Genomic DNA, 19,281 nt, shown 5'->3' on the forward strand with positions numbered 1-19,281 from the left:
GGCGTAATTCCACGCACTGCGCAGGATGGGCGCATATGTACCTTGTCTACCGCCAGGTGGCAGCACCGTGTGACAGTGCGTAGTCTGAGGCCTGTGCAGCCGTCGAAGCACAAGGTCACGAGTGCTGTTGCGGACAACATGGAACAAGATGAACGTGGTCAACGATGGACGAGTTGGTTTTTGTGGAAGGGAGGGGAAACAACGGCACGTATCCATAGACGCTTAGTGGCTGTGTGTGGCGAGTATGCAGTGTCAAGGAAAACGGTGTATAATTGGGTAACTGGCTGGAAAAACGGCCAAACGTCGACGGAGAAGGGAAAGAGTCCAGGGCGACATTTGAGTGTGAAAACAGACGCAAACATCACACGTGTGGAAAATGTCATACTGGAGAACAGGCGTGTGACGTTTACGGAACTGGAGAGGATTACGGAATTAAGCAGACGAACCCTGCAACGCATTGTGCACAGTTACTTGAAAATGGGTAAAGTGTCAGCTCGGTGGGTACCGAAATGTCTTAACGCATGCCACAAACAACTTCGCGTAGACATTTCCAGGGAGGTTTTGGAACTTTACGACCAGAATCCAGCTGATTTCATGGGGAAGCTTGTGACAGGTGATGAAGTGTGGCTGCATTACCACGAACCGGAAACCAAATCCCAATCCATGCAGTGGAAACATAAGGGTAGCCCCCCCACCCAAGAAATTCAAAACAGCGCCCACGGCTGGGAAACAAATGGCCACTGTGTTTTGGGATAGTGATGGCATCATCCTCATTGATTGGCTACCGAGGGGAACCACCGTTAACAGTGCAGTCAACGTGGCAACACTGACGCGGTTGCATCGTGCAATTCAAAAGAAGAGGCAAGGCAAATGGGGCAAAGGTGTGCTTCTCCAACATGACAATGCCCGGCCACACACCAGTCGTGAAACAACAGCTGCTATTGACCGACTGGGTTTCAAGGTGTTACCACATCCAGCATACTCTCCCGATTTGGCACCGTCCGATTTTCACTTCTTTGGCACCATGAAGAAGCCCCTGCGTGGTCACCATTTCAACAATTGTGAGGAACTCCATGAGGCTGTCCAGCGATGAGTGCACACAACTCCAAAGAACTGGTTTCAAAATGGTCTCGAACGACTTCCACACCGCTGGCGTAAGTGTCTACAGCTCCAGGGGGACTATGTGGAGAAACTGCATATAGCCGATTAAATGTATCTATGTCCGTATGTATCGAATACAATAAAGTGCAATTCTTTATGATACGCCCCTCGTAGAAATGTACCACCACTACATGCCACGTGTTTTTAAATTCGCTTTGCCCTATTGAGGGGATAACACTTTTTTCTTCATTTAGCACTATTGGGAGAGACAGTGTATAAATTTTACCTCCGCTAAGAGTGCTGTCTTTACGAAAGAAAACAAAACCAATTTCATATGTCTTCGTCAATTAGTTCTCGAGTTACGATATTTTTTGTACTTCGCAGCAAGTTTGAGAAGCTCGTGCTTGAGATGTCTCCGGTGTAAGTGGAAACACATGCACGTGAGAGATCCGGTGGATAAAGGTTATTCAAAATAGAGTGGAACCTTGATTTTACATTTTTCAGGGAACAGGTAAAAAAAATAACTTAAAAATGCAGGGAAAATGTAAAATAGAGGAAAATTTTATAAAATTCATAATGTGCAAGAATGTTCAATAAAGGAACGCAAATTCAGGTTTCTACTGTATTGAATAATATTAGTGTGTGAATATTGCACTCTACTTAGAAGCATCAATATACCAAAGTTTTGGTTTAAAATATTAAGAAATTACTTCAGAATATGAAAACACCTTTTATGTAATCACAAATACAGTTTTATCACATACATTTGGTACAAAATCAATGGAAACTCTGAATTTTGCATAACTTCCAGGATAATTTGCCTGCAAAAGTGTCGTGTCGCATTTTTGTGGACCCCGCACACAATCAAAATGCCGAAAAAGTATCCCTAAATGAAACCTAACTGATACTTTCGGATATAGATACCAAGTCATTGGTATTGGTCCACCTCTAATAATAACAATAAATTAGTGGCAAGTCCTTAACACATTCGGGTCTGGCCTCATAATACATTATTGTTACCTCTGGTCTGCGGTTTTTGGATGTTTTTCAAAAAATCATAGAAAAAATATTTTTCATTTGTTTTTATTAAACCACATATTTCTTAAATCTACAAAACTTCCTCTTTTCAATGAACAAAAATTTCTTAAATTTTCTTTTCATTTTTAGACATTTTTTAATATTTTTTTCAGCAATGTTTTGTGAAGAAGAAAAAAGTACAACATTGTAACAAATGTTAATATAGAAGATTTTAAGTTCGTAATCTGGAAATTTCAATAATTAACTACATAAACTTTCAATACATCTTTTGAATCTTGCATAAGAATACTTCTTATGTGCACATAACAAAAAATAATTACAAATTACAAGTAATTATCTTTTGTATGAAAAAGTGGCTGCAAGATAGGACCAGACGATGAATCAGTTGGTTCTGCGTCATCTGTAAAAATTAAAGAAATAAATAAATAAACTAAATAAATAAAATACATTTTAATTTTACATACACTATACAAAATAATAAATGAAAAAACTAAAAATACATCAGTGCATGTAGGAGAATCAAGCAAGAGGCAAGATGAATAGACCCAAAAAAATTACCTCTTCTCACTTCATTCATAAATTACTAGAGTTTGCAACACTGTTTATATTGTCGACAATAATTATTACGAATATAACCTACCTTCCAAATCTTCAAATTCATCTGCATCATCAAAACCGTCGCTAACTTCAAACTCTGGGGCGGAATCCTCTATGCAGTCTGGATCTAACGACGCCATTCTAAACAATGCACAGTACATCAACCCGACAACAAATAGTCACAGGTGCGAGATAAAAATAGCACATGAGTCACCTAGCGGTCGGAATTTCAACAGAGGGGCTTGAATGAACACGCGCATGAGACGAAGTACGAGCATAGCCCGTCGTTCAATCGGCAAAGCGATTGCATACCGCACGACGGGCTATGCCCGTCGTTCGTCCACATTGACTTTAAGTGCACTGCGGGCTATGCCCGTCGTGAGACCCCAATGTGTTAAGTGGTTCGCTTTTGAACTCACAAGCTGATGTCCCAAGTTTTAGTTCCAGCATGGATATAGATGTTCATTGAGTGTTTCTCCATAAATTTCATCTAACCATCAGTGATTTGCATCATTACAGTAAAAGAAAAACAATGTAAAATCCATCGTTCATCGTTTTCTGCCAATTCCGAGTGTACTTCTGAAAAATATCAAACAGAATCATTGTAAAGTGAGAACCCATATTTTCTGAAACTGATGTCACTTCAGCCTTGATTTCAACCCTTTTAACTGTTAGTGCATGAGATTTATTTATGTATGTAAGCCTCTTGGGACTGGAAGTTTTGAAAGTGTTCGCTCTTCAAAATGTGCCATGGTGCCCATGGAAAATGATAAGTCAGCTATTTACAGTAGACAGTTGGATTTTTTTTTAATGGAAATTTTGATATCAAGTATTTAAAGAAAATATTTAAAAATACCAAAATATAGTTTACTTACGGTTTGTGAGTATGTACAATATGCCAAACTACGTTTCGGGAGTCAACTGCTACTGTCCTCAGTCAGTCCGTACTCCAGTCGTATTCTGTACTCCATTTCCTGGATTACCGAAGAACAGAAAGAACCCAAACTCAACAGGAGTAAGGTGAGAGGTGTTACTATGGTAAAAAATAATGTAATGTGGAGGGAGGAGGGGAGGGAAGACTGGTGAGCGGACTTTGGAACTGGTAAACTTCCTGCATTCTGCAAGAAGGCAAACCAGATACCTCATAGGCGAGCGTGGAGTCGCGTGTTTTTTTTTTAATGTTTCAAGTTTTTATCTTTGACTTTTTATGCTTTTGGAGCTTTACAAAGAAAGGAGTTTTATCAGGAATTGGCAAGCTGTTAGAAAACCTTTTTTACCATAGTAACACCTATCACCTTACTCCTTGTTTTACTTCTATTTGACGCCGCTATGAAGCAATTTCGTTAGCCAAGGAGATAACCTGAGGAAGGGAGCAGTTGACAACTGAAACGTAGTTTGGCATATTGTACATACTCACAAACCGTAAGTAAACTATAGTTTGGTATTTTTAAATACATATATTTTTTAAATACTTGATATTCTAAGTGAGTAATTCGCACACGCGCAAGATATGAGATTTTTATATCCCTTATCCAACAAACAATTAGACGGAGAAGAAGAGCACATCCGTGATGGTAATAAGAAGTAACAGCTGAATTGTCTTTTCAGGTATTTGGTAACCCACCTAATGGGTGCAGATTTAAACAACATAGTGAGGACGCAGAAACTCTCGGATGACCATGTTCAGTTCCTTGTGTATCAGATTTTGAGGGGATTGAAGTATATTCATTCTGCAGGTATAATACACAGGGTAAGTATTAATTTACTAAAAATCATTTAAAAATAAGTAAACAATCACCTCGCGAAGTTGTCCATGATAAACATTTTTTTAAATTCCTAAATCAAAATTAAGGACCATACAAGATGTCTTAATCACATTTTGTAACTTCAACCTCTAGTTTTGAAATGTACTGCACTGGATGTTAGCATTATTAACCTCTTAACTGGGTATGACGTAATACTCCATTCTGGCTCTACTGATTTATAATGGGCATGACGGGATACTACGTTCTCATGTTCTTACTGCTGATATCTGTTGTGTATGACGAGATACTTCGTACAATTACTTTCTTCTTTGTTTCACCAGATGGCTCTGACTTCCAGACTGTTGTAACCGTTAGAGTTAGCGGGAAGCAACGAACACAGCCCGACGTTCAGTTCTATCGCGTATGCAATAATGGCTCAGGCAAATCGGAAGCGACGGCGTGTTTTTCCTGCTGAGGAAATCCGAGATATATTGTAGTTGTAAATCTCGCATATTGTAAAAAGTACAAGAAGGACCAATAAAATAATAAACAATACCTAAATGGTATGCCATGGAGCACAGAAATATTAACTCAAATATTGGTTTACGAAATTCATGAATTTATCAACAAAAATTCCCAGGGCAGATTGGGCTTTCGACGAGGAAATTACCCAGTTAAGAGGTTAAACTGATTTTCTGCAAATAACAACTCAGATTCTTCATTATTATATCACTTTTTAAAAAGTAAAACTTTTATGAATGAAAGTTTGGTATAAAATTCTCGTGTAGTGATTTACCAAGACTTTTTTGGAATTTGAATTCAGAGAACCACTTATGTCTGCCATCAAAAGCACTCTTCTAAGTGGTTTAACCCTACTTCCCATGGGGAAGGGAGGGGGGGGGGGGCTTCAGGCCCACCACCTCTATTTCTTCAATTTTTCAACTGAAAATTTTTATAAAAAAATGAAAACATATTACATTGTTCTGCAGGTTGTTCCCAATATTTCTGTATTAATTTTGTTCATCAAAACATAATTGTAATGCAACATGGCATGCTGCTAAGCGCAGGGGAGCACTTTACCAATAATTGGTTATTATTTCTTATTAATGATGGTAATTTTTGTAATTATTATAATTAGTAAATAACTGCACATGTATATAATCAGCAGAGGAAGCAGTGACTCATTCACAAAATGGTTTCTTGAATTTTAGTGATTAAAGAAGTGTGGGCCTTTGAGCCCCCCCTCAGGTAATTAAGTTCCTCATACAACATGGGTAAGTTAGGGTTAAACCTCCCTTTAATAATCAAATTTTAAGATGGTCTGGTAATGACATTTTAACCAATATACATGTTATGCTGATCCAATATAAATTGCAAATGTCTAATGAGGACCCTGACACTTCAGCTCTGTAATTGATAAATGAAATCATATATGACCAGTAGATTTAACGAGTAATTCAGAAATTTACTTTTGAAAGCAATATGCAATTGGTAGAGGCGCATATTTTTGGTAAATAAAAAAGCAAAATTTCGGTACAAAAACTGATTCACATTTGGGTTCAAAAGTGGTAAATAAAATAAAATGTCGGTGTTATGCAGGTGAAAAATTGAATGAAAACTGGTATATAAAAAGACATTTTCCTTTTAAAATTGTGAATATAATCCTAAATTTGATGTAGAAACTTCACTTATTACACAAAATTAACATTTCATTTCTAATAGCACATTATCAGACCTCTGAAGGTGTCGTGTTAGTAAATAAACCTTAAATTTCATGTTTAAGAGTTAATTTCGTATTATTGCTGTTCATTTCGCATTATTTCGTGACATAACATGGTATCAAAATGCATCTCACACCTTTCAAAAACATGAAAAATTAACACTACAATGTGTTTTTTGTGTATATGACAAAAACAAAATATGTATGCTCCTAGCAATTGGCAATTTTACTAATGCACCAATATGCCTACATAGCCAGAAAGCAGTAATCTTTCCCATCCACATTAAAAAATATAGAAGGTAACTTACAATGATTAAATCACCAAGGTTTTATTATTTACACTAGGTGGTTGTTGGGAAAATCTTCAGTATTTTCATTTGATTTATATCATAAGCCATTTATTTTTCAGGACCTGAAACCATCAAATATAGCAGTTAATGAAGACTGTGAATTGAAAATATTAGATTTTGGTCTTGCCAGGCCGACTGAAAACGAAATGACAGGATACGTAGCAACCAGATGGTACAGAGCTCCTGAAATCATGCTTAATTGGATGCATTATAATCAAACAGGTAAGAAGAATGTAAAGTTTTCCATTACTTAAATGCCTTGGTCCATCCATATGTTAAAATAAAGATGAGTTTCCTTAATGACGTACAAGGAACCATGTGTGAGAGAGATCTCATGTACAAACCTCTTGAACAGAAGGCCAAAGTGTTGAACAAGAGCTGGCAGTCATGAAAAATGCCCATGCTCTGACCTGCAAAATACTTTAAGCTGTAGGGAGTGTTTTTTCATTTTTTATAAGAAATACATGGACATTGTTAATTATATTTCTAATAAACTTTATATAGCTTAATAATGAGCTTCAAGATCTGTTTAAAACTGCAACATGAGGAGAAATCCATTAATCTCTCACTGTTCTATTCTTGGTCCCGGGTTCGATACCTGGTGGAGACACATAATGGTTCGGATACCACTTTAAACTGTAGGTCCAGTCCCAATTAGCCTTACTGTGCACAAAGTGGACTTAAAACACCAAATCAACCAACCAACCAACTGTTCTATTCTTTTCCAATGCTTGTAAACATTTTGAGAGAATTGATATAAATGCACACCTTCTGCCTCATCCTCTTAAAGTTGTCTTTGCTGATTCTTTTTAACCTCTAGTGGATGGCTGGGATATACAGGGTGTCATTTTAATGGCGCCCACGGAAACGCATAGAGGACATCAAAACAAACAACTTTTCTCAGTAACATTTTTCTCGTTGGTTCATCATTTCGGCGCTACAGTCGTTAAAAAAAACTGTTTTGCTGCCTGAATGCTGGCAACCACACACAACATTTGATTGCATTTGTGACGTCATATCCCGTCGTGAAGCGATGCGTTCCAAGGTTGCCAGGAACACACATATTCTTTGAAAAATGACATAGTTACAATCAGCCACATTATGCACCATAAAACAAAACGAGAAAACACGTTCTGTAACCTAACAGGAAGTAAAGAAACAATATGAAAAATGGTAGAAAGAAAATAGAATTCAAGTGGAAGTGGTCATATCGAATTTTGTCTCAGCTTATGTGTCAAATATTTGCAAATCTAGTTACCAAGTTGGCATCTACAATTTAGTCTATCTACTTCGTCCTTCTGATACTAGTTGTCTGTGACACACTGAACAGATGACAAAATAAAAATGAAAGAACTCAAAATTCCCAAGGTAAGCAACACATAATATAATGTATATTCAGGGCATTATGAGACAAGTGACAAAAATGGTTGAAAATACAGGGCTATAAGTAGTAGTAATACGAGCTCCCCGACGACTGTGTTTATCTATGCACCGGATACACATGTAATAGTTTGCAACTGAGAACAGGACAGTATATTTGTTACTGATTCATAATTAGATTGTTACTGTGGTTGTACGTGTTTTAGCCGTAATGTAACAACGTGAACCTCGGATACTTCCGTTATCAGCACAAAAGTACCACAAGTCATCTGGACACAAACCTGTAGATATCAACCTTGCAACGAGATTTGCAAATAGTATTTGACATGTAGCTGGGCGTAAACAGCCACATGTAAGCTGTAAGTGCAATAAAATTTATTGTTGTTGATATTTGACATGTAAGTTGAGATAAAATCCGATATTGACACTGCATTTTGAATACGTTTTTACCATTTCTCATGTTGTTGGTTCATTTCTCCCTTCCCCTGAGATGACTGCTGATCTTCTGGCTGATGTTCGGTCTACTGGATGTGTTTCTCGCTTCGTTTTACAGGTAGTAATGTGGTTGGTAGTTCATCATTTTCACAAAATTTGTGTGTTCCTTGCAACCTTGCCGTGCGCTGTTTCGCCGCAGGAAATGATGTCACAGATACGATCAAATGTTGTGTTGGGTTGCCAGCAGCCAGGCGGCAAAACGGTCTTTTTTGAATGGCTGTAGCGTCAAATCGATGCACCAACGAGGAAAATGTTACTGAGAAAATTTGTTTGTTTTGATATCCTCTATACGAATCTGTGGTTCGTGGGTGCCATTAAAATGACACCCTGTATATATGAAATTGTACCAGGCATTGGTAGGGAAGTGCCAAAAAAATCATAAACAAAAGCATCATTCTATATGCATGTATTAGTCACATGGTTTCATTGCCAGTAGAAAAAACAAACAAAAGAAAGCCATAGCAACTACTATATGAGTATGATCTTGCATCCCGAGCGAGCCACCTATAGTAGTACATTTCATCGCTAGATGGCAGAGGGAAGTACGATTATCACACTTAGAGTGCGTGAACATCAGTGGTGAGTCAACATTCATGCACGATTGTAGTTACTCGGCGTTCTTATGTGAAAATTGCTATTCTCCATGGCCGAACTGCGAGACAAATACTAGGAGTTGGTGGAAGCTGTGGGAAATAATATCTTGCCACGAAGTCATGAAAATACCATCTCTAGTGATTAATGTCATATATCAACATATATCATGTATCAAGTAGTTTTTTGATAGTTGTGGTTAATGGTAGTGTTTTGTTTCTTTGCTAGTGGACATCTGGTCGGTTGGATGTATTATGGCAGAGCTCCTCACCTCTCGTACATTGTTTCCTGGAACAGACCGTATCCTTCCAATGTAGATATAGAGTGAATGGCTTGCGTGAGAAAGTGTGTGCATTTTGCAAGTGAATGTATGTAGGTATAAAATAGTTTTAGTTCCTGCAAATGCTAGATGTGCACATGGTAAGATATGATTGCAACTAAGTGATAACTTACAATACAAATGTATTGCATGTTAGATGAACGTGTACAGTGTAGTCGTGGTATCTACTACAAGATTTGCAAGTAGTACTAGAGGAGAATAAATCACATTTGATTTGTGTGTGCTAGTGTAGCGTTTTTCTACAATGTTCATTATACATATGCCTGCGGTAAAAGTATTGTATATCTTTCACAAGAAGTAGCAACATTTTTTACTGTCAGTTGAGGTGCAAAATTTTGATTCAAAGGGAGAAGTATGAGTCAGGGTATAGTGAAACCACGGACAAAAAGACCTGTGCAGAATCCTGTGCATTGTACTCGCATGTGGAGGGGAGGGGTGGAGTGGAGCATGCTTCCTTATGGCTCAAGTTGAACGGTTGGAGGGGAAGGTGCATGGAGACTTTTCGCTGAAAGTTCTTTTCTTTGTTGTCACACTATAGCAGATGGACTCTTTTTATTTGAACTGTGAGTATGTTGACTTCGTTTTAGATAATGAAGAATTGTTGACGTTTGAGTTTTGTGTGCTACATTCAGCCTCAACTTATTTGGATCACATGTTTTCATTAACGGTGCCTTTCATTCATGATGTCAAAACATAAAAAGTCTCTAATCATACTGCTTTTTAAAATTTGGAGCCTATTCATTTCAAATACCACTGTTTCTATTGGCACAAATTGATAGTACGAGGGGCGTTTACAAGTGATTTAGACTGACACATAACATGTCGTGGATGGTTCAGGCTCTCAGGTTAGTTTTCAGCAATTTCCATGTTTTTTTCTCTGAAGAGCGATGCAACGTTGCTAGAGTCAAATTACTTTCGGAACTTCTCCAGCGAACTGCGCGAATCTGTCTAGCGAGCCTAGTGGGCATGTAGAACCTGAGCAACGAGCTTAGCGATAGGTTCTGGGTTGAGATGACATCAGCGGCTCGCTTGATTAATTGGCTGCGTCGAGAGTTGTGACTCGTTCCGATGCTTCAAATGCATAACAGCCAAAGATGTTACGGAAATAATCTTCCTCTACCTCCGGTAGCTTTCGTATGGCCGCACGATGTCACGTACCCAGTCTCTGACAGCTGCTTGTAGGACATCATTGTCTGGAAATCTGACACCACGGAGGGCTTCTTCATTTCATTGAAGAGGGTGTAGTCGCTCGGTGTGAGGTCTGTTGAGTAAGGAGGATGTGCCAACACAGTGAACCCCAGTGATCTCAGCTTATCCTCAGTGCAGTGGCTGGTATGCGGACGAGCATTGTCATGAAGCTCTTCCTCTGCTCAACACTTTCGTTCCCACTTGCAAATCCACTCACCCAGTTAAACACCGTCGCACGTGACGGTGCACCGTCACCACACACTGTGCGCAATCTGCTGTAAGTGGTTGCTGGCCTGTTCCTTTTTTCCACAGGAACCACGCAGTGCACCTCTGCCCGTGATATTCACATTCCATGATATGTCAGTGATGCCACACAGGTTGCCCGTAAAATGGTGTGCTAATCACACTACTCCTGACATCTACCGGCCTCCTGCATCATTATTCACTCTTCAAGGTCGACTATTTCAGACTACTGTATTGTCGTTGGCTTGCCTATTACGGGGTTCAAATACCAGCCCCAGTCTAAATCATTTGTAAATGCCCCTCGTATCTCAGATGCAGATGAATTAATTAACAATCAGTTTTCGTATCTTATTGTATCTACATACCACTCCGTATTTTTCTGTATTTTCTTCCACAACTTTTACATTTGCTAGGGGTTCTGTTCTCAGTTATGTTTTAGTTAAGGGGTATTGTTGATTGGTAAAAATAGCCCAGTTGTTGACATGTCCATAATATAAAAATCAATGAATCTTACTGATTTCTACCAATACTGATGTTTGATCAATATAAGTTGTTCAAAATACAGGATGTTTAAAAAAGAATCATCCGATTTCAAAACACTATATATTTTTTATTTATCAAACCAGAAACTTGGAATTGTTTTTAAAATATACAGCTATACATAAATTTTTACATAAAAAATGTTCATAAGTTCTCAATGTGACCCCCTTTGGATGTTCAGCATATGTCCATACGGTAGGGGAATTCGTCCCATACAGATGCGAACATGTCTGGAGTCACTGCTTCCACTGCTGCTGTGATCCAATTTCGCAGTTCATCCACAGTAGTCGGAAGTGGAGGCACATAACTGTGTCGTTAATCTACCCCACAAGAAAAAAATCACACACAGTGAGGTCGGGCGACCTAGGAGGCCATGGATGCAATTCCTCATCGTTTGGACCATTACGGCCTATCCATCGTTGAGGAAGTGTGTTGTTCAGAAATCTTTGAACATCCCGGTGCCAATGCAGTGGAGCTCCATCCTGTTGGAAAATGAAGTGGAATCAAGCTGTAACTGTGGGAAAAGCCAGTTCTCACCATACTGTCGCCGAAAATTCACGCTACACTGATTCACACACTTTAAAGTGCAGTACACAGAAAGCTTTTTGTTGTGACGTCGCCATCTTGCTTGAATCTGATGCAAGGGGTGGGGGAGGGGGTTGCTACTGCTACCTGCTGGCAATCATGTGAAATTCGCGAGTATCCTCTTCCTAACAGTACGTTGTTCGATGTTGGACACTATTTCTTTCTTTCTCCCCCCCTCCCCCCCGGGGGTTCTCCTTCTTTTCTTCTTTCCTTCTTTCTTTCTATTGGAAAAGAGAAATGGGAGACAAGAGAGGAAGAGTTTAATAAAGAGAGCGAGAGAGAGAGCCCTCTCTCCCGTTTCTCTCTCTCTCTCTCTCTCTCTCGGAAAGAAGGAAGGAGAGAAAGAGAGAGGAGGAAGAGAATTGCTCTCCCCACTCTCTCTCTCTCTCTCTCTCTCTCTCTCCCTCCTAGAGAGAGGGAGAGAGAGAAGAGTGTGAGGCAAGGAAAGAAGGAGTGAGAGAGAGAGAGAGAGTTGAGAGAGAGAGAGAGATCTTTAGAGAGAGAGGACACCCCCATTTTTCTTTTCCTCTTTCTCTCTCTCTTTTCACTTCCCTTCTCTCTCTTCTCCCTTTTCTCTCCCCCCAAACTTTCCAGAGAAGAGGAAGGGAACCCACCCGTGGCTTATCTCTCTCTCTCTCTCTCTCTCTCTCTCTCTCTCTCTCCCCCTACAGAAAGAGTGAAAGAGGGGGCAAGAGGGAAAGAGAGAGAGAGAGAGAGACCGCCCGTAGACACCCACATTTCTATTATTTTTGTTGTATAATGTGTGTGATATATTGCCATTTATTTTACATTTATTTATTTATATATTGCAGTCACCATGGAGTCATTGTCGGTGGAACATCGCGTGTTCTCGTATGATGACTATGTGAGAAACGGCCCGACACTTCCACGTAAGGTGGCATGGATCAGTTCCAACATGCAAAACAATCTTAAAATGAGTTAAGGAGTATCGAACCACAGACACTGTAACTCCAAAAACACCACCAGGTGCTGAACCTCTGAGCTGCAACATAGGCATCATACATGAACACGTGATGTTCAACCGACCATGACTCCATGGTAACTGCAATAAACAAATAAATAAATGTAAAATAAATGGCAATAGATCACACACATTATACAACAAAAATAATACAGTTTGGTGTAAAATTAACTGTGTAATGTTCATTCCAAAATGGGTATACATCTCTGGGTATAAAATGTAGGAAAATATATAATTTCTCACTATCCATTTAGGTGCCTATTTTTACAATTAATGGCATTCCTGGTTTTTTTTTTTAGTTTTTTTTTAGATTTCTTTTTAGTACCTATAAATCTGCCCATTAATTATCAGTATGTAGAATCATGGACTCTTTTGAGTTGTACAATGCCATGGAAAGTCATAGCATGTACATAACGTTTCATCTTTTTAAGGATGGGTATAACAGTTATTTACACCTACTTCTCATTGATTGATGCAAAGAATTGTAACCTGGTTAAGGAGAAATATCGTTTAGGTGATATATGGCTGGAAAGTATTAAGAGAGTATGTAGTTCATTTGTTCATGAGTGTAGCAAATATAGCATGGCGTGATGGCAAAGTGTTCGACTTTTCAATCTTGCCACTGGAGTTCCAAGGTTCGAGCCTAGCCTGGACATGGGTGTTAATTGTGAGTGTTCTATAGTCAATTTCATGTACTCAACTTATACCTTATCATTGCATTAGACAAAAGTGGCAGAGGAGTGACTAAATAACAAAAATATGAAATACAATATCAACTGAACTTGCAAACATGATATGTCAAGTTTCGTACTAAAAATATTTTGCAATTGTACATGAAGAATGAATGAAATTTAAATCAATAAAATGAAATTTAAATCAATAACAGGCTAGTTAAGTAATACATGCTGATCGATAGTTAGGTTAAAGTTCGTATGTATACAATCAAAGATTATAGTGTGAATTATGTACTCCAGTGCAAGCAGTGAACTAACCATAGCTAAAAGTACTGTTTGCCAAAGGCTTGGTGGTTATTAGTTTGCTTTTGCTTGTTATCTCATTGTTACTTTCTATGTGATAATATTATTTTTCCTGATGTTTGTGTTCATTTTTTGTACCCATGTAGAATGTTGTTGCACATGTGCAGTAATTATCAAGTTGGAGCTGTCATTATATTATCAAAAAGAACCATGACATATTATCTACAGTTTTGGTCTTATTAGATATTTCAGTGTAGCCATCTTCCAAAAACGTGTAGCTCTACTTGTTCATGGATGTGTTTTTATTTGTTGTGCGGACTTTCTCTGTGCATGCCAGGCAAAGATGGGGTATGTTTAGTTTATAATTTTCCAATGATTTGCATGTTGTTTTCTGTTATATTATTCGGAGTTAAGTTGGTGCTACTTTATCCGATACCAGTACTTTTCCTCATGGCCAGTCATAGATGTAAAATTTTACTTAATGCATTATAGGTGTAAAAACATAAATATTACCTTGCACCTTTACTAATTTTGTCAGGGTTCTGCATATTATTGTATGTGTGTTGCACAAAATTCAACTGCATGAATCAGTATTTTTTTTCCTTGATTGTGTAATGCTACCAATTTGTATTTTTCGTTAAGTGGGCTGTAGCTGAAGACAAAAGAATACATTTTTGTCATAGATTTTTTGAAAAAAGTTATGCTGTTTTACGCACCCTTTGGTACAGGATGTCCCATTGACAAATCTTTCATGCAAATTTGTTACTACTGGAAAACCAATACACCTGAATTTATGAAAATTATTTATTTATTCAGTACAGAGCCTCCTGCATAGTCAAATGGTTAGCAGTCTTGCCTTTGGTGCTTGCGGTCCTGGGCTCAATTCCTGGTAGTAGCCCCAAAAATTTCAGCACTGGCCCAGCATTGTTAGGTCAATTGAGGAGCTTCTTAGCAGGTTCCAGTCTCGAAAGCCAGAAAACATCGGCGATGGGACTCAATATGCTAATCATGCATCACCCAATAAAAAACTTATTCCGGCTGGCCCTGACCCTTACAGGGCTGTGGTGTCATGGAGTTTAGTTTTAACTTCTTGTTTACCAAATATCTCGATCGAGATATTTACATGTAACCCCTCGGGTACCAAATATCTCAATAGAGATATTTCAACATGTTTGTAGTTTATACATCATAATGTTGCTCTTATTTGCTGGAATTGCGATTTTCTTCTTTTATATTATTGTTAACACATATTCTTCTGCACCATAAAGACACTTGCACGTCTTATTCTTCCATAAAAAGGGGGGAAATGGCGGCTTCCTTTGAAACTGAGTCGGTGACGTATAGACATGTCGTTTGGGGGGTACAGTTGTGTTCTATTGCTCCTATGATAATAGTGCAATTATTTTATTGTTCCAGACATACCAGCAATCATTTCCATGTGTATTTTGACAATGTCCTGTACTTTGTTGTCCAGGGGAGGAGGGGAAGAGGGACATTTTTTTTTCTGAAATTTTGGAATCTCCCCGGCATCCATATATACACTCAATGTGCATAAATGTTATATAGTCCGATTCTATGGTTCATTCCGCGTATAACAAGTATCATTCGTCTGTCTAGGGCAATTAGCCTTCGATCTAAATTTTTAGCAAGGGTTTAGTACATTGAAGCTGACCATTCATAGGTCACTCCAGATGTACTGCAACCCACACTCCATGCAAAAGGGCTCACACCAAAGTACTTATTTTTTCAATAAATGTTGTGTGCTGATCTCACTTCCTGGATATTTTTTCTCTTAACTCCAGGAGCATTTGTTTTCCAGTTTAAAATAATGGACTATTAAGTAAACACTCTGTATAGCCAGATTCTGGGATAGTATTGTATTTTGTTGATTCTGTGAGTTACGTTTAATTAATGCGTAACCAATGTCACTGCTACTTAGTCAATTCGTTTCTCCTGTCTGGTATGTGTCTCAAAGTACAAATTTATTAGAGGATGGGTGAGATGCTTCATGCAGAGACAAGGTTGGAAAAATTTCTTCCTTAGATTATCGAACTTGGGTCTCCCCCAGCAGTCAGATGCTGTACCTATATTGCAAATACTTTCTTTATTTTTGCTATTTAAGAATTACAAATCTGTATACACATTGAGTTACTTCTATGAATTTCACCCCATTTTTTAAAGCATGGTAACATTTTTGAAATTCTAATCCTCTTCCGCTTGAATGTAAGAATATATTGGTTCAGAACTTTGTTAAATTTGAAATGCACTACACAAAGCTCTACCCGGTTTGACTTCATATTACTGAAATAGTTACATATTTTCTAGGGCAATAATCTGAAAGAGTATTAAGATTGGTATCGATTCAGAGTGGCACCAGTTTATCCCAAGTTTCCATTAGTTGCTGTTGCTTGTCATTTATCCTGCATGATAGTCATTTTCCCCTTAGCCTTTCGAATAGATATCCACCAGTTAAATCTTATTATGGAAGTCTTGGGCACACCTAATCAAGATTTCATCCAAAAGATATCAAGCGAGTCAGTAAGTATGTTTTAGATGTTATGTGTTACAATGGTGCATTGTTTTCTATACATATTGGTAATTGTGTGTAAATGTACTTTTTTCTGCTTTTGTTAGATGTGACATCTTGCTTGTTTGAAATTACTTTTGTCTCAAGTAACATCAGCTGTTGTCTTCCTTGTAACTAGAAATGTTGTCCTGGTGAAGGTTGAAATGTTATTAATGTTACCTGGTGTGAAAGTTATCTGCATTCTTACAAACTTATTCAAAACTTCTATACTTTCGAGGGTTTTTCTTCTGCATTGCTTGTTGCATTCAGTAGGACTTCTATGATGTAGTAGTATAACGGCTTTATGAAAACTGGGTGTTGCAGAAGTAGGTTTGGTTTGTGAGTGACTTACCTAATGAACACTTTAGTGACGAATGCAACCAATCAGTGAAAATAAGTTGAATATTAAACAGTGTAGTGGGGATGGACTGATTAGAAATTTTGATTGACACGGATAAAAATATCAATGTCAAAATTATTGTTAATTAAAAATTGCATGTGTCCCATAAAGAATCTGAATCGATAATGTGTTTTCTTAATATACACAACTGGATAACTACTTTAGGTAACATTGCCACCTTGTAGTCAAGGAATTCTGGATTTGATACCTGGTGGAAGCACATAGTAGTTCGTATCTTACTGTTAATTGTAGACCAGTCCCGATTAACCTCTTGGTGCATAAAGTGGACTTAAAAAACAAACTTGCTGAGCGGTCAGCACAGATCACGATGATGCTAGAGGTTCCTAGTTCGAATCTCTTGTCTGGACATGAGTGTTCTTTGTGATTGTCCATTTATCAACCTCATCATGTCATCACTCATCATCATCTTTGTGATTAGTCAAAAGTGGCAAGGAAGTTCAGTAAAATAAACCAAATCAATTATTCGATTGAAAGCAAACTTGAGTGGCTGTACTAGGTTTTAATGTACGGAATAAAAGTACCAGCTTTGCTGAATGCTTTAAGTAGTTGACTTTTAATCTCACCACCAAAGTTTCGATCCCTCATAATTCCATCTAATCAACACTCATCATTATTGCAATTAGTCAAAAATTGACTGGAAGACAGTGTGAAATAACAAGTAGAAAATAAGACTATAGTACTGCATTGGCCCGAATATAAGCCTCACATTTTAATCAAATTTAAATTGTGAAAAATTAGGATGCGTCTTATATTCGCGGCCTTAAAAAAATTATGACATTTCGTCAAATCATATGCGAAAGACATGAAGAGGAGAGAAAGAAGATACAAAAGGAGAGTGGAAAAGAGGGGAGAAGTAGAGGAAAACAAAAAAGGGAGAAAGGCAGAGAAAGTTAGAAGAAACCAACATAGAGAAGGAGATAAAGAAGGAGAGAGAGAGAATGGAAATTCAAATTGTGTGATGTACAGTTCTGCTGTAATTGTAGTACAGTAACTATACATGTGTTATATTTAATTATAATTGTATCATAGTATATTGGCATCTCTGAACTCCCTGAATCTGCCGGTAAATGGTAACCGGTATTTTCTTTTCTTCCCTCGGCTTATATTCGGGTATCATCTTTTCTTTCTTTTCACTCCTTCAAATTTTAGGTTGCGGCTTATATGCGGGGGCAGCTTATATTCGGGCCAATATAGTATTTAGACACGTATTTAACAAAAAACAGAGCTTATGAATTATTATTTTATATTTACAAAAACTAACAAAATCTCAGAATTGTACATGAAATCACAGACTATATAGCAGTTTGCCAGTATCAGCAATTTTGACTGATTATACACTTCAGCTGCTACTGATAGAAACCAATTTGCCCCATCTGTAGAACATAGTAAGAATGAAAACTATAATTCCCATTCTTATGGGTGTCACCCTGTATAGGCACGTTGGTTTGTAGGCAAAAAAAAATCTGATAATTTTGCCTGTTTAATATTTCTAATAATTTGCCTAATTTTGCCATTTTGTTTTATGAATATAAAATATGTACCCTGGTACATATTACAAATTAAAGTGAAACCTATTGCAGTCACATGATTACAGATAATAATGAAGAAGGCCAATAAATGATTGATTCCTCACAATATGTATGAGATTACTAGAATGCCAGTATTGGTATATTTTGTATCGGTACCAGTAAAATTTTATATTAATCTATTCCTACAATGGTAATGATACCATTAGCAACTTCCTTGAAGATTTTGTTTGTTTCTTTAAATTTCTCTGTTCTAACATTACTAATTTTTTGAACTGTGAAAACTTGGGAATTGATAGTTAGGTTTTCTTTTCTCAGAAAAAAAATCAGCACTCACTAGTTCTAATAGAAGTAATTCCTAATAGTTTTTAAAATTTTGAATTGAGAACAGTTATTCACTAATATACAAGTATACTGGAGTTTTACTTGAGAGATTTTGAGGCAGGTGCACAAGATTGTGATATGAACATTTAGGAGATTACTTCCTCCACTAACAAATAAAGAAAATAAGTAAGTTCGTATTTTCTCCTTGATTACTTCTTAGAAGTGAACACAGAACACTTTCATACTCTATCATAACCTTTTTTAAAGTAAAATAAGCAATAAAAATTGCATTTTTAAAATCATAAGAAAAATAGAAATATGCATAGGCTAGATTTAATTAGCAATTGTTTGATTATTGAATTTTTTTTTTTTATATTTGCAACTTTTCCTGGAATACGATTTATTTCACAAATTATAAACTAAAGATAAGTGTTGGAAATCAAATGTAATTTGTCACATACCTTCCTTCATCCATTAATGTAATTGATTGAATATTTGATGTTGCCAAATGAAAGATATATTTCCTGTATATAAATCTAAAAATGAATCTATCATTTTGATATTCAAAATAC

General features: G+C 37.4%; 1 protein-coding gene across 3 annotated transcripts in view; it reads left to right on the forward strand.

Annotated features, from left to right (window-relative positions):
- LOC145979847 (mitogen-activated protein kinase p38a-like) overlaps positions 1 to 19,281 on the forward strand; it is a 78,674-nt gene that overhangs the window by 40,123 nt on the left and 19,270 nt on the right. For 2 of the 3 annotated variants that reach the window (XM_083112884.1, XM_083112883.1), the window contains exons 4-6: positions 4,345 to 4,486; positions 6,611 to 6,773; positions 9,246 to 9,317. In XM_083112884.1, the coding sequence (XP_082969010.1) occupies positions 4,345 to 4,486; positions 6,611 to 6,773; positions 9,246 to 9,317 (377 nt within the window). Of the gene's footprint in view, positions 1 to 4,344; positions 4,487 to 6,610; positions 6,774 to 9,245; positions 9,318 to 16,330; positions 16,411 to 19,281 lie in introns of all 3 variants that reach the window. The other variant, XM_083112882.1, reaches the window with a different exon arrangement.

This window comes from Lepisma saccharinum, chromosome 26, assembly GCF_977018435.1.
Source record: "Lepisma saccharinum chromosome 26, izLepSacc3.1, whole genome shotgun sequence".
In the NCBI taxonomy this organism is placed as follows: Eukaryota; Metazoa; Arthropoda; class Insecta; order Zygentoma; family Lepismatidae; genus Lepisma; species Lepisma saccharinum.